The 15,889-nt window shown below is 43.1% G+C and overlaps 1 protein-coding gene across 1 annotated transcript in view; it reads right to left on the bottom strand.

The window, feature by feature from the left end:
- Positions 1–2,628: 2,628 nt before the first annotated feature.
- The window catches only part of LOC128573460 (cystatin-13-like), a 28,379-nt gene continuing 15,118 nt past the window's right edge, over positions 2,629–15,889 (bottom strand). Inside the window, exons 2-3 of the mRNA XM_053573726.1 lie at positions 9,462–9,575; positions 2,629–3,093 (exon numbers count right to left, since the gene is read on the bottom strand). Of these exons, the coding sequence (XP_053429701.1) occupies positions 3,010–3,093; positions 9,462–9,575 (198 nt within the window). The 3' untranslated portion in view covers positions 2,629–3,009. The remainder of the gene's footprint in view (positions 3,094–9,461; positions 9,576–15,889) is intronic.

The following is a 15,889-nucleotide window of genomic DNA, read 5'->3' on the forward strand; positions in this document are numbered from 1 at the left end:
TTCTAATTCAATCTTATTTGCTATCCAGATTCTGAATTTGATTTCTGACATCTCAGCTATTTGTTTGTGCATGGGATCTTGTGCTGTGTCTGCCCCACTGATCCTTGGGGGTGTTGATCTACTCTGATTATTCATATTGCCAGAGTTTTTCTGTTGATTTCGCCTCATGATTGTTTTTCACCATTGCTTCTGGCCGTCCTCAGAGTTGGGGAGGAGTCTCTCCAACATTAGATCCCAGCGGGATCACTCTATTGTTGCTTGATCTTTGTAGGAAGTGACCCTGTGTAGTTCCTCTGGGGCTGCTCTGGCTAGGGAGATCTGGTTGTGGAAGCAGCTCCAGCGTGTGACACACCCGGATCCAGCAATAGCGCCTGGGAGTGCCTGGCACCCAGTGCCTGGCACCCAGTGCCTGGCACCCAGTGACTTTGGCACAGAGAGCCCAAGCTCCAGCAGTCTCTGGCCAGGAGAAGGGCTCTGCGTAGAGGCAGGGAGGGCTCCAGAGGGAACGTGGCTACCAGTATTCCTGGCCAGATAACCAGGCCAGTGTGGAGGCTGGGAGGACACAGGAGGGATGATGCAGGGTTGCACGGCTCCTGCAGTTCCTAGTCAGGGCATGCGGAGGCCCGGTTGGTGCGGGGTCACGGCACAGATCATGTGGAGGTCCAAGCAGTGCCAAGCCCAGGAATTTGAGGTTGCTATGAGATGTGACACCACAGCACTCTACCCAGGGCAACAGCCCAAGCCTCCAGTGTGCCAAAACCATCTCACTCTGCCCCTAAGGGTTAAGGTTGTAAGGCAGCTCAGTCCTCGCCATTAGGCTGCTCAGTCACTAGGTTACTAGGTCCCGCCTGATCCTTGCTCTGGGACCCTGAGGGCAGAGCTTGCGGGGACAGTTCTCTCACACAATGGCTCCCTGCACTCCAGCTCAGTGGCTCTGTCTGGGGCCCCAGACAATGCCCAAAGTTCTCTGCACTCCTGCTCAAGCTCTCCCCAAGGCTGTTCACCTGAGTGCCAAGTCCAAAAACACCAAAACAGTTCACAGGTAAGGCCTTTCCAGTTTGCAGTCTCACTGCTGCTTGTACTTACAGTTGCCAGCGTGATTAGGTCAATCGAACACACGCAACCACTTGCCAGTTTCCCACTGTTTTTGTCCTCCTCTTGGGGTCCAGAAGTCCCTTGCTGACTCCCTGTATCCTCAGAGGGATGATTATAGGCAGATCCCTCCAGCCAGAGATGTCTGGAGTCTTATCTCCCCAGACTCACGGTGCCCAGTTGCAGGGAAGCTGTTACTCGGCCACCATATTTCTGGACCTCTTCTTTGCGGTGCTCACAGGACCAGGCAGGGCTGGCCACCAAGCACGGAGGTGTAGCCCGAGGTGTGGCAGGGGCAGCACAGAAAGCCAGGGGCTGAGGCAGGGAATGTAGCAAAATCTGCTCTAGCTGAGTCCCCATGGCTCTTGAGCACACAGGATGGGGGTAGACAAGGCAGTTAATCTGGGTGGCTTAAACCAAACAACAGGTATTCCAGACAAATAGGTCATATTGTCACCTGGCCTCTACCTGCACCAGTGCTGCTGTCTCTGTATCTAGTGTCAAAAAGTGCATCTTTATGATCAGGTTATCCACCTTCATCGTCTCAGTGTGTCCACACATGTGCGTTTGCCACATACACATACATACAACATATACATTCATCACATATGCACACACATCACACATGCACTCATCATACATGTGCACACATCACACATGCACACACATCATACATGCACACTCATCACACATACACACATCACACATGTATTCATCACACATGCACACACATCACACATGCATTCACCACATGCACACACATTACACATGCATTCATCACACATGCATGCAACACACACATGCATCACATATGCACACACATCATGTGTACACTCATCACACATGCACATGCTTCGCACATGCATCACACACCATGTACATTCACACACATACACATCACACACATCATATACACGTGCATGTACACACATGCACACATGTACTGTAGTGGACTGTGTATAGTCCTCTCCCACACTGAACCAGGGCTGGTGGGGTGACCACCAGCATGGGGAAGAGAAGGTGGTGTGTAACATCTGAAGCTAAGTCACAAAGGGTGTGTGGCTTCTGCCTCAGTCTCTTGGAACCCAACCTAGAGGGCATCAAACACCACACCCATTCATAGGTAGCCCTGCGCAGAGGCCCAAGTGTAGAGCAGCCAGCCTGTGCCACTCGAGGGAGCATCCTTAGAAGGGAGTTTTCCAGCGCCAATCAAGCCTTCAGATAATGGCTGTGTGGTCAGTGTGTATGTGGCCTCGTGGTCTCGTCAGAGCCCCATGAGATGTGTAAATAATTTGCTTCAGCCATTAAGTGGTTGGGTAATTTCTCATGCAGTGTTAGTTTGGCACACCCAACCATGAACATACTTGTGACACACACACAGATGGAGCCCTCTCTCCATGTATTTTTTCAAAACCAACATTAATCTCCAAATGGCCCAACTGTCTCTTGCATCTGGAGTTTAAAACCAGCTGTTTCTAACCCTATGGTCTGTGTCTTCTCAGGGCAGGGAAGGGAGGTGTCTATGGAAATCCATGGGAGAACAGGCAGCTGGACCTTGGAGCCTTACAGGAAGTTCCCAGATACTGGATGTGACTGAAGGCTGGGTCCTCTGGTCAGTTATTCAGAAAGAACTGTCAGCAAAAAGGAATTTGCACTCAGAGTCTGCTGAGGTGTAGAAACTGCTTCCATTTATTGGTAGCAGGTTGTTCATGCTAGTAAGTGAAGTCACTGGCTAGAAGAGGCTGCCAATGCTGTTAAACACACCACACATTCTCAGTATCAGCCCCTGAAGAACACAAAAAAGTAGAAAGGCCACAAAAAGGAAGTCAGTGGGTCAACTGTGTTGTTCAAATTTCTTGTGAGTGTCTTTGCTTCTTTAAAATGGAAGTGAGTGTGGCAGAATGCGGTAGGAGATGGCTAGATATCTCTGCACTGTTTCCTCAGGACAGTGAGTTCAAACTTCCATGGTTTGGATCTAACAATAAAGGTGCAAAAAATCATCTAAAAGAGACAAAAGTAATAATTAGCTTGTACACAGTATAAGAGAAAAATGAAAAAATAATAGACGTTTTTGTTTTCAGGTCTCAGGTTTTTAAGGTGCTGAGTTCCCCCACCTAGGACATGACGGCAGGGGAGTGGCCCATTCACCGTGGATCTGCCTCAGCTCTCCCTGATGTGACCTGAGCTGTCATGGACAACGCAGCCTTCACTTGCAGACAGCAGGGTTAGAGCTTAGGAACTGGTCATCCCTGGGAAACTCCATCTCCAGCTCTGGAGCTCACTTAGCCCCACCACCCCTAGCCCATGGAGACCCCATACTACATACAGGGAAAGAGCAGGACCCCAGCAGTACAAGGGTCTGCATGCCTCAGGGAGGGAAGCAGATCACACATGGCCAGCAGCCGAGAAGGAAAGCTTGCTGCTGGAGAGTGGGCAAGAAGGACATGGATCTCACCCCAGAGTCCTACAGAAGAAGTAGGGCTTCAGGCCCACAGCATAAGAGCGAGCACATTGCTTTCCTTCGCTTGTTCTCTTAAAATTATTATTCTCTTTCTCTTAAAATTATTATTCAGTTAGAATAAAAAAATAAAGTCAGAATACCTCCACGACATCGATGTGAATGTGAACGAGCACACTGAATAGAGGTGAAACTTGTAAGGTATAAGGTATGGGATACTCTGAAGGAGACAGCGGCCCACACAGACCCGTGTGAGGTATAAGGTGTGGGATACTCTGAAGGAGACAGCGGCCCACACAGACCCGTGTGAGGTATAAGGTGTGGGATACTCTGAAGGAGACAGCGGCCCACACAGACCCGTGTGAGGTGTAAGGTGTGGGATACTCTGAAGGAGACAGCGGCCCACACAGACCCGTGTGAGGTACAAGGTGTGGGATACTCTGAAGGAGACAGCGGCCCACACAGACCCGTGTGAGGTACAAGGTGTGGGATACTCTGAAGGAGACAGCGGCCCACACAGACCCGTGTGAGGTACAAGGTGTGGGATACTCTGAAGGAGACAGCGGCCCACACAGACCCGTGTGAGGTGTAAGGTGTGGGATACTCTGAAGGAGACAGCGGCCCACACAGACCCGTGTGAGGTGTAAGGTGTGGGATACTCTGAAGGAGACAGCGGCCCACACAGACCCGTGTGAGGTGTAAGGTGTGGGATACTCTGAAGGAGACAGCGGCCCACACAGACCCGTGTGAGGTACAAGGTGTGGGATACTCTGAAGGAGACAGCGGCCCACACAGACCCGTGTGAGGTACAAGGTGTGGGATACTCTGAAGGAGACAGCGGCCCACACAGACCCGTGTGAGGTATAAGGTGTGGGATACTCTGAAGGAGACAGCGGCCCACACAGACCCGTGTGAGGTATAAGGTGTGGGATACTCTGAAGGAGACAGCGGCCCACACAGACCCGTGTGAGGTATAAGGTGTGGGATACTCTGAAGGAGACAGAGGCCCACACAGAGCTGAGCCAGACCTCCTTGATGCACCCAGGCAGGAGGGGCTGTCGGGGGCTCCTGGAGCCTCGCAGTGGTGGAAAGGGAGAGAGTGGGCATCGGGCTTATCAGAAAGCTGATTTGTTGCTTAACTTGTGGACCAGCCAAGGTAAATGAAAAACAGTCCCAAAACTGAGGAACTGAAAAATCCAATGATCAAGATCTTATAGAAGGCATTTTAATGATGTATATCAAGATTGTTCTTTTTTTTTTTTTTTTCTTTTGGCAGTTTTTGGCTGGGGCTGGGTTTGAACACACCACCTCCAGCATATGGGACTGGTGCCCTCCTCCTTTGAGCCACAGGCGCCGCCCATATATCAAGATTATTAAGAGGTGAAAAAATACTGGATGAGTAATTCAATTTCTTACAACTTTGCCTGTGTAAGGAAACAATAATCAGATAGATACACAAATAGAAATAAATATTCATTATACCACTGTTTATAATAGCTAAAAATTTTGGGGAAACTCTTAAATAATTATTTCTCAGGCATCAACTAAATAATACGTGGAAGCACCATAGTGTAAGATCAAATAGTTTTGTTATATGATGTTCTCACATAATTTTAGAGTTTGGGAAATGATTGGATTTTATTTTATGAGGCCAATAGCTATTTAAAATAGTAAGTTTTAAAAATTTATTTTCCAAGACCAGATGTTTACTCTTTCTTTTCTAAATCCTAATAAATAATCCAAGAAAACAGGTAAGGTCCCACCTGCAGGAGTTCTACAGTCCCATGCAAGATCAGAAATGGAAGGAAATCTCCATGTAGACTCAGAGAGCCAATGAAGGTTTGTTAAATGCCAAGCACTCAATATAGACAGTGAGATCCTAAGAGAAAGTCATGACAGTAAGCTGCCTTGAAACCCCTCAAACCTAAAGTCATCCTCGAGTTTCCTCTTCTCACACTCTATGTCCAATCCCTCAGCAAATTTTGAATGAACCTTTCATGGATCCAGAATCTAATTAGGCATCTCCACCAATCTACCCAGAATCACCTCTCACGTGAGGCATCAGATGGATAGCTAATGGACTCACGCTGACCTCACAGCTCCTCCCAGCCTCTGTGCTGGGCCTGCTCCATTTGCCTGTCCATAACTGTATATCTGCTGGCTCCACCTGGTCTGTCTTGGAGGACTGACCTCCATGGGCTGCTCCAGTGGGCCACTCTTGCCCTGTGACCACTATGGACTATGCCAGTTTGGGTTGGGCCAAGGGGGAACAAAAGCAGGAAAGTAGGAAACAGGAGGAGAGTGAGGTCAGGGGTTGCAGAGGGTTGGCTCTGTTCCTCTCACCTGAGGCCACAGCTCCTGATAGGGGCATCTGATTGCTCCAGGGGTCTTAAACAGAAAGTCCTCGAAGTGAAAAGCTACGAATATTAAAACATCTCGCCTTGTTGAAAATCAGGGAATGCAAAGTAAAATGATGAGAGGTAACCTCTCACATATATCAGACTGGAAACTTTAAAGACTCTCAACACCGAGTGATGGCAAGACTGTGGGGAAATGAACAACTGCACACAACCCTGAGTGGAGCCATGTTGCTTTAACCGTTTTGGAGAGTAAACGTGAAGCTGTCACATGTATGCAAGCCGTACATACTGTGCAGTGTGGCACTCCCACCCCTGAGCTGTGTGAGGTATAAGGTGCGAGCTGTACCTGCTGTGCAGTGTGGCACTCCCACCCCTGCACAGGAGCCATACATGCCGTGCAGCACAGCAGTCCCACCCTGCACCATCCCTTGGTATGGTCAGCACACATCAGACCCTCACAGCATTGTTGCTAAAAGTGAAATACTAAAAACAGCCAGAAATGTCCATAATAAGGTCTGATTATATACAATGTCATGTAGTCATACAATAGTTTAACTAACAGTAATGAAAATAATTTTTGGCTTATTTCTGTATACATCCACTGGCCCAAGAAATCATTTGGCTTAAGTAAATAATGGCAGATTGTACCAACATGAATACATCTCAAAACATATTGTTGAATGAAAAAAAAAAGAGCAAGTTTCAAAATTTATATAAATTTTAAAAAACATACAAAACTCTGTGTACATAGATAAAAGTTTTAAAACATGGGTAGGAATGTTACTCACCAATTTTAGAAGATCAGTAATTTTTAAGAGAAGGAATGGAATGGATATGTAATATTCACTTATAAAATAAATATTTTGAATTCATACCACCCATTAGGATGGCAATTATCAAAAAATCAAGAGCTATCAAATGCTGGTGAAGGTGTGGAGAGAGGGTGCCCTTGTCGCTGTTGGTGGGAATGTAAATTGGTGCAGCCATTATGGAAAACAGTGTGAAGGTTCCCAAAGAAATTATAAATAGAACTACCACAGAACTCAGCACCAGCTCTAGAAAAACATCACCACCTTGGAAAAATATCTGTACGCTTTCTTAAACTCAATGCAGTGCTATTCACAAAAGCCCAAGATACAGAAAGAGCTCAATCGTCCATCACTGGACAGATAAATAAATAAATTGTGGTATAGATACACAAAGTAATATTAGTCAGCCTTTTAAATGGTGATTCTGCCCTTTGCACAACATGGATGAACTTGGAGGACATTATATTTAGAGAAATAAGCTAGATACAGAATGAAAAAATATTACATGATCTCACATGTGGAATCTAAGAAATAAATAGATATTTAAGATTAATGCAATAAGATGATAATGTGTTGTGAACTCTGTGTGGTAATGAGCATGGGTATTTGGTATATCATTCTTTGAATCTACCTGGATTTCTGGAATATTAATTCACAACTATTTATAGTGGTTACCCAGGTCAGGGAAGACACGGGGAAATGTAGTTCAGAAGTCACAAAGTGGCAAATATAAGATGAACAATTCCTGTTAAATGACTCAATTTAGCTGCTCATGCCACCAAATCAAACCAAAAAATGGGTAAGAATGTAAGATGATGGATATGTTAATTTCCTTCACTGTGGTAACCATTGTGCTATCTCTGTGAATTCCATAGTTATATACCTTCAATATATGTAAGAAAATTTATTTGTAAAAATAAATAAAAAATTTTAAAAAGAAATAGATATTTAAAATTCATATGATAAAATAATAATACTTTTAAAACCTGTGTATTAGGCACATGGATATTTGGTTTATCACTTTTAGTATCTAACTGAATTTTTGGAAAATTAATTCATAACTATTTCTAGTAGCTTATGACAAAAATTCATTCTCTAGATGTAGCCACCTACTTGCATTTGGCACCTATAATGATGTCTACTATTATTCAGTATAATAAGAAGATACTTTTTACTGGAGAATGTTTTAGTAACTTTTGGCAACCACTAATCTGATATGATTTATGCCTAGGCATGTCTTTAGGTATTTACCAAATGGGTGAAAAAATGCAGAAAAACACATGTATAGAGACTTTCAATGCAGCGTCAAGTATGAAATATAAAAATTGAACACAACTGCTATGAGAAGATTGCTAAGACAAACATGAAAATGCAAAAAAAGAAAGTTGCATCAGAAAAATAAACAAGGAAAAAGAAGAAAGGCTATATCAGTTCATATACATTTATAGTGAAATTATCTTAAGGGTACTCAAATGATCACAGTGGTAACTCCTAGACAGGGGTAGGATTAGGACTTCACCAGGGGACCCTGGGGCATGCCACCACTCATCATTTGCACTTTAATGAGAATGCACTTTTAGAAAATATTGGTGCCTATGGCTCAAAGGAATAGGGTGCCGGCCCCATATGCTGGAGGTGGTGGGTTCAAACCCAGCCCTGGCCAAAAAAGAAAAGAAAAAGAAAATATTTATGTACACTTAAAAAGATTAAATTTAAATCTAAAATGTATCCCTATTAATCAACTAGGTGAAGAGCAAGGGAATTTTTTACTAAGGTGGGCCCCTCTGTGATGAATTGGCTCCCTTGTAGCTGTCCCTACCTGGACACAAGGCCTAATGACACCCCAACCTGGCTGAGGTTACCTCATCTCTGACATGAAGAAGCAGTAAATTGTATACATCAGGCTCCATGGAGTCTATGTGGTCATCGGGACTCATGTTGGGACTGTCCCAAATCTGCCCAGCACTTCCACATAACAGCCAAACTGTTGGACTCAGATGTACCCTGCTCTAAAGCAGTCACACACTTTTGGGGCCCTGGCACTGAGAGGAACCCTCTTTTTAAGGACTTCAGTGGAGGGAAGTCATGCCATGTTTTCTACCAGGTCAACACCCTGTGGGGTATATAGTACATGAGCATGGCTGCCACCAATTCCTCCACTGTCAGTATGAAGTTGAATGCCCTTGAGAGCGCCATCTTGTGAGGTCATCCAAGCTTAGAATGACCAACTCTTCTTGGTTTGCCTGAGGTTTCCATGCTTTCAGCACTCAAAGGCCCACATCCCAGAAAACACTTCAGGCCTGAACAAAGCAGGATGACTGACCACCCTACCAGCTGGCCTCAGGGGGAGTCCCTGAGCAGAATGGAAGGATGTCTGGCAAGCCCCCAATCATCTCAGCCATCCCGGCTGAGGTACTGGATGTGTGGGTAAAACAGCTATCTGGAATGTAAATGCCCCAGCAGACACCACAGGGGGTAGAAGAACATTCCAGCAGAGCCCAGCCCAGATGTAGACTAGAACTGATTTTGCTTTAGCCACTAAGTGCATGTGTTTCTTGTGTGTGTAGGTGGGATGGGGGGAATCTGGCCATCTACAATCCTGAATATGAACAGAACATGGAAAACTAGAAAACTAAAGCAAAATTGGTCCTAAGGGTCCTCTCTGGTACACAAATCTAATGAGGGCCATCGCCACCCTTCCCACCCCACCCCACCCCACCCTGACTTGCCTCAGCCACATACCTTTTGCATTTGAGGATTTGTTTGAAATAAGCAGTTTTCATTTTCTCCTGAAGCTTTCTTGCACATTGTTCGGGAAATTTTGACTTCAAGATAGTACTCCAAACTATCTGTCACCTGTCAATTAGTAATTTAAAAATTATATATCATAAATGATACATAGAATCAATTGTTATATCAGTTGACTGTGAGTTGTCATTGACTGCTTAGGGCAAAGAATGTCTCCCTGTCCCTTATCCAAGTTTCCTTGCCAGAAGTTTTGGGGTAACTTAGGAAGATTATTACCTTGACATCTCTTTTTCATTGTTGTATTTAATTTTAAATTAATTAAAGATAAAGCAAAAAAACTATTCCCCAAAGAATGTTCTCCTGGGAAAGCTAATGGCTGAGGTTATAGCATCTTCACACTTAACCAAGAGATACTGAGGGAATAAAAAGATGCCCCCACATGAAACTTGCTTAGAGTGTATGGATTGTCTCTAAATTGCCCGTTCTTTGGCAATTTTAGTAATCTACACATATTAAATGTTATGAAGCCTCCAACAGCCCTTCCTCTCAGGGCATCCTGCCCACATGGAGTCCCCATCAGCCTTTCTACTCAAGGAAGGCCTTTTGAGGAACTGGAGCAACAGCAAATGTGGACCTTATTAAAAAAGACTTGGGGAAAGAAGACATTAAAAAGAAAGATCAAGTTAAACCCAATAACTGGTCCCAGAACAATCAGAGATAACTGAGAAAAGACAATAAACTTTTCAGAAATTCTAGAAAAGTTGCCTAGTCATTGAACAAAATGCATGTGGCAGGCAGAACTCTACGATGCTGCCAAATTTCCTGCCCCTGATGTACATGCCCTATAGTATAGGACCTCAAAAACAATGAACATGACAAATTTTACTCTGTGCTTCAGTTATGCTACATGGCATAATCGGCTTAAGATAGAGGCCCAAAATTCTCACCTAAACCCTTTATATACAGGGCTAACCTCATTGATAAAAGTCAGAGATGGAAATTTGCATAGTCTTTGACCCAGCAATTCTACATCTCTTAGATGTATGCTCAACTTCAAAGGCATGCACACTTACACTCACAGGAAGGCACACACACTCACAGGAAGGCACACACCCTCATAGGAAGGCACACACTCACACTCATAGGAAGGCACACACACTTACAGGAAGGTAGACACGCTCACACTCACAGGAAGGCACACACACACTTATACTCACAGGAAGGCACATACACACATTCACACTCACAGGAAGGCACACACTCACACTCATAGGAAGGCACACACATCACGGGAAGGTACACACACTCACACTCACAGGAAGGCACACACACTCACAGGAAGGTACACACCTTCATAGGAAGGCACACACACACTCACACTCACAGGAAGGCACACACACACTCACAGACATGTCTCATTTCACTGCTTCACTTTATTATGCTTTGCAGATATTGCGTCTTTTATGAACTGAGGTCCATGATGACCCCATGTCAGGTGAGTCTGCTGGTGCCATTTTCACAGCAGCATGTGCTCACCTCATGTCTCTCCATCACATTTGGATGATTCTTGTGATATTTCAAACTTGTACATTATTATTATATCTGTTATGGTAATCTGTGATCAATGATCCTTGATGTTTCTATTGTAACATGACAATATTGCTGATAATGCCATCATACTATTGTTTGGGGAGCACCACAAACAATACTCATAAATATGGTAAACTTGAACATGTGTGTGTTCTTATCGCCCCATAGACCAGCCATTCCTACATCCCTCTTCCTTACCTCAGGCCTCCCTATTCTCTGAGACACAACAATATTGAAGTAAAATCAATTAAAAACTCTACAATAGCCTGTAAGTGTTCAAGTGAAATGAACAATCACACATCCCTCACTTTAAAACATAAGTTAGAAATGATTAAGCTTAGTGAGGAAGGCATGATAAAAGCTGAGATAGGCCTCTTGTACCAAATAGACAAGTTGTGAATGCAAAGGAAAAGTTATTGAAAGAACTTAAAAGTGCTACTCCTGTGAATACATGAATGATAACAAAAACAAGAGGTTTATTGCTGACAGGGAGAAAGTCTGAGTGGTCTGAACAGAGGATCAAACCAGCCACCACCTTCACTTAAGCCAAAACCTAATCCAGAGAAAGGCCCTAACTCTCTTCTTTTTTGTCATTTTTTCCTCTTAATTTGTTTATTAAATCATAACTTATACATTAATGCATTTATGGGGTACAATGTGCTGGGGGAGCTGCAGCAGGAAAGTTTGGAGCTAGCAGGCATTGGTCATAAGGTTCAAGGTAAGAAGCTGTCTCCATAACACAAAAGTTTGAGGTGAGGAAGCAGGTGCTGATGTAGAAGATACAGCAAATGACCCATAAGATCTCACTAAGATTATTGATTAAAGTGACTATACTGAACAACAGATTGTCAATGTAGATGAAAAAGCCTTCTGGGTGGCACCTGTGGCTCAAGGAGTAGGGCGCCAGCCCCATATACTAGGGGTGGCGGGTTCAAGCCTGGCCCTGGCCAAAACTGCAAAAAAAAAAAAAAAAAAGAAAGAAAAGAAAGAGCCTTCTATTGAGAGAAGATGCCATCTAGGACTTTGAGGTAGATTGGAGAAATTAATACCTGGTTTCAAAGCTTCCAGGGTCAGAATGACTCTCCTATAAAAGGCTAATCGGCTGGTGATTTTAAGTTAAAGCCAGAGCTCATTTATCATTCTGAACATTTTAAAAATTATGCCAAACTGACTTTGCCCACACTCTCACTGAAACAATGAGGTTTCAATGATTACACATCTGTTACAGCACAGTTTACTAAATATTTTAAGCTCACTGTTGAGACCTGCTCAGTAAAAAAAGGATTGTTTTTAAATGATATCACCAGTCATCAACAATGCACCTGGCCAGTCAAGCAAAGCTAGAGATGCACAGGGATGAACGGACACAACACGCATTCTGCAGCCCGTGGATCTGGGAGTACTTTCAAAATTTCAGGTCTTATTTAAGAAATACATTTTATAATGCTATGCATGTAGCTCCCATTGATAGTGAAAAATAAGGGGAAAAATAAACTGAAAACATTTTGGAAAGGATTTTCCATTTTTTTTTTTTATTAAATCATAGCTGTGTACATTTATGTGATCATGGGGCACCATACACTGGTTTTATAAACCGTTTGATACATTTTCATCACACTGGTTAACATAGCCTTCCTGGAATTTTCTTAGTTATTGTGTTAAGACATTTACATTCTACATTTACTAAGTTTCACATATACCCTTGTAAGATGCACTGCAGGTGTAATCCCACCAATCTCCCTCCCTCCGCCCACCTCCCACCTCCCTCCCCCCCTTTCCTACTTCCCCCAATTCTTGGGTTATAACTGGGTTATAGCTTTCATATGAAAGCCATAAATTAGTTTCATAGTAGGGCTGAGTACATTGGATACTTTTTCTTCCATTCTTGAGATACTTTACTAAGAAGAATATGTTCCAGCTCCATCCATGTAAACATGAAAGAGATAAAGTCTCCATCTTTCTCTAAGGCTGCATAATATTCCATTGTGTACATATAACACAATTTATTAATTATTAATTTGTGGATTGATGGGCACTTGGGCTTTTTCCATGACTTAGCAATTATGAATTGGGCTACAATAAACATTCTGGTACAAATATCTTTGTTATGATGTGATTTTTGGTCTTCTGGGTATATGCCTAGTAGAGGAATTATAGGATTGAATGGCAGATCTATTTTTAGATCTCTCAGTGTTCTCCAAACATCTTTCCAAAAGGAATGTATTAATTTGCATTCCCACCAGCAGTGTAGAAGTGTTCCCTTTTCTCCACATCCACGCCACCATCTCTGGTCTTGGGATTTTGTGATATAGGCTAGTCTCACTGGAGTTAGATGATATCTCAAAGTAGTTTTGATTTGCATTTCTCTGATGATTAAAGATGATGAGCATTTTCTTGTATGTCTGTAGGCTGCGTGACTGTCTTCTTCAGAGAAGTTTCTCTTCAAGTCCCTTGCCCAGCCTGCGATGGGATCATTTGTTCTTTTCTTTTTTTTTTTAATTTTTTTAATTTTTATTTTCAGCTTGCTTGTTCATCATTCTTCTTTATTTGAAGTACTCTTTTTCTGTTGTTGTTCATTTTCTTTCTTCTTTTTTTCAATGCTTCCTCTGGCGATGCTCTATCTCGTTGCCTCCCCAGTAGCTGGGATTTATAGACACCCTCCACAACGTCTGGCTGTTTTTGATGTTAGTAGAGATGGGGTCTTGCTCTGGCTCACTGCTGGTCATACTGTTCTCGAACCTCTGAGATCAGGCAATCCACCTGCCTCGGCCTCCCACAGCACTGGGACTACAGGCGTGAGCCACCACGCCCGGCCCGTTTGTTCTTTTCTTGCTTATACGTTTGAGTTCTCTGTGGATTCTGGTTATTAAACCTTTGTTGGAGACATAACCTGCACTTTCGCTCTTTACAGATGATATGATTGTATATCTGGAAAATGCCAGGGATTCTACAATAAAACTCTTAGAAGTGATCAAGGAATACAGCAGCATCTCAGGTTACAAAATCAACATTCATAAATCGGTAGCCTTTATATATACCAACAATAGTCAAGCTGAAAAAACAGTTAAGGACTCTATTCCATTCACAGTAGTGCCAAAGAAGATAAAATATTTCAGAGTTTATCTAACAAAGGACATGAAAGATCTCTATAAAGAGAACTATGAAACTCTAAGAAAAGAAATAACTAAAAATGTTAACAAATGGAAAAACATACCACGCTCATGGCTGGGAAGAATCAATATTGTTAAAAATGTCCATACTACCCAAAGCAATATATAATTTCAATGCAATCCCTATTAAAGCTCCACTGTCATACTTTAAAGATCTTGAAAAAACAATACTTTGTTTTATATGGAATCAGAAAAAAACTCAAATAGCCGGGGCGGCGCCTGTGGCTCAGTGAGTAGGGCGCCGGCCCCATATGCCGAGGGTGGCGGGTTCAAACCCAGCCCCGGCCAAACTGCAACCAAAAAAAATAGCCGGGCGCTGTGGCGGGCGCCTGTAGTCCCAGCTGCTCGGGAGGCTGAGGCAAGAGAATCGCGTAAGCCCAAGAGTTAGAGGTTGCTGTGAGCCGTGTGACGCCACGGCACTCTACCGAGGGTGGTACAGTGAGACTCTGTCTCTACAAAAAAAAAAAAAAAAACTCAAATAGCCAAGACATTACTCAGAAATAAAAACAAAGCAGGAGGAATCATGCTACCAGACCTCAGACTATACTACAAATCGATAGTGATCAAAACAGCATGGTACTGGCACAAAAACAGAGAAGTAGATGTCTGGAACAGAATAGAGAACTAAGAGATGAATCCAGCTACTTACCGTTATTTGATCTTTGATAAGCCAATTAAAAACATTCCGTGGGGGAAAAGATTCCCTATTTAACAAAAGGTGCTGGGTGAACTGGCTGGCGACCTGCAGAAGACTGAAACTGAACCCACACCTTTCACCATTAACTAAGATAGACTCTCACTGGATTAAAGATTTAAACTTAAGGCACGAAACTATAAAAATACTAGAAGAGAGTGCAGGGAAAACCCTTGAGGAAATTGGTCTGGGCGAGTATTTTATGAGGAGGACCCCCCGGGCAATTGAAGCAGCTTCAAAAATACACTACTGGGACCTGATCAAACTAAAAAGCTTCTGCACAGCCAAGAACACAGTAAGTAAAGCAAGGATTCTCCATTCTTAGCTTCCCTCAGAACATTTGTGATTCTATGGGAAGAGGTCAAAATATCAACATTCACAAGAATTTGGAAGAAGTTGATTCCAGCCCTCATGAATAACTTTGAGGAGTTCAAGTTGCAGATGTGGTAGAAAGAGCAAGAGAATTGGAAGTGGCCCCTGAAGAACTGACTGAATTGCTAGTCATCAGACTTGAACATGTGAGGAGTTGCTTCTTAAGGAAGAGCAAAGAAAGTAGAGTTTCTTGAGATAAAATCTATTTCTGGTGAAGATTCTGTGAACACTATTGAAATGACAACAAAAGTTTGAGAATATTCCATAAGCTTAGTTGATAAGACTTGAGAATTGACTCCAATTTTGAAAGGCATTCTACTGTGGGTCAAATTCTCTCAAACAGTATTGCATGCTATAGAGAAATATTTATGAAAGGAAGTATCAATCAGTGTGGCAAATTTTATTGCTGTCTTATTTCAAGAAATTGCCACAACCAACCCAACCTTCAGCACTACCACCCTGATCATTCAGTAGCCTGTTGTCATCAGTCAACATCAAGGCAAGACCCTGTACCAGCAAAAAAATTATAACTTGCTGAAGATTCAAATGATAAAAAAATATTTTCTTGCAAAAATGCTAACTAAGATATATGCATT

Source organism: Nycticebus coucang, chromosome 21, assembly GCF_027406575.1.
Source record: "Nycticebus coucang isolate mNycCou1 chromosome 21, mNycCou1.pri, whole genome shotgun sequence".
Classification (NCBI taxonomy): Eukaryota; Metazoa; Chordata; class Mammalia; order Primates; family Lorisidae; genus Nycticebus; species Nycticebus coucang.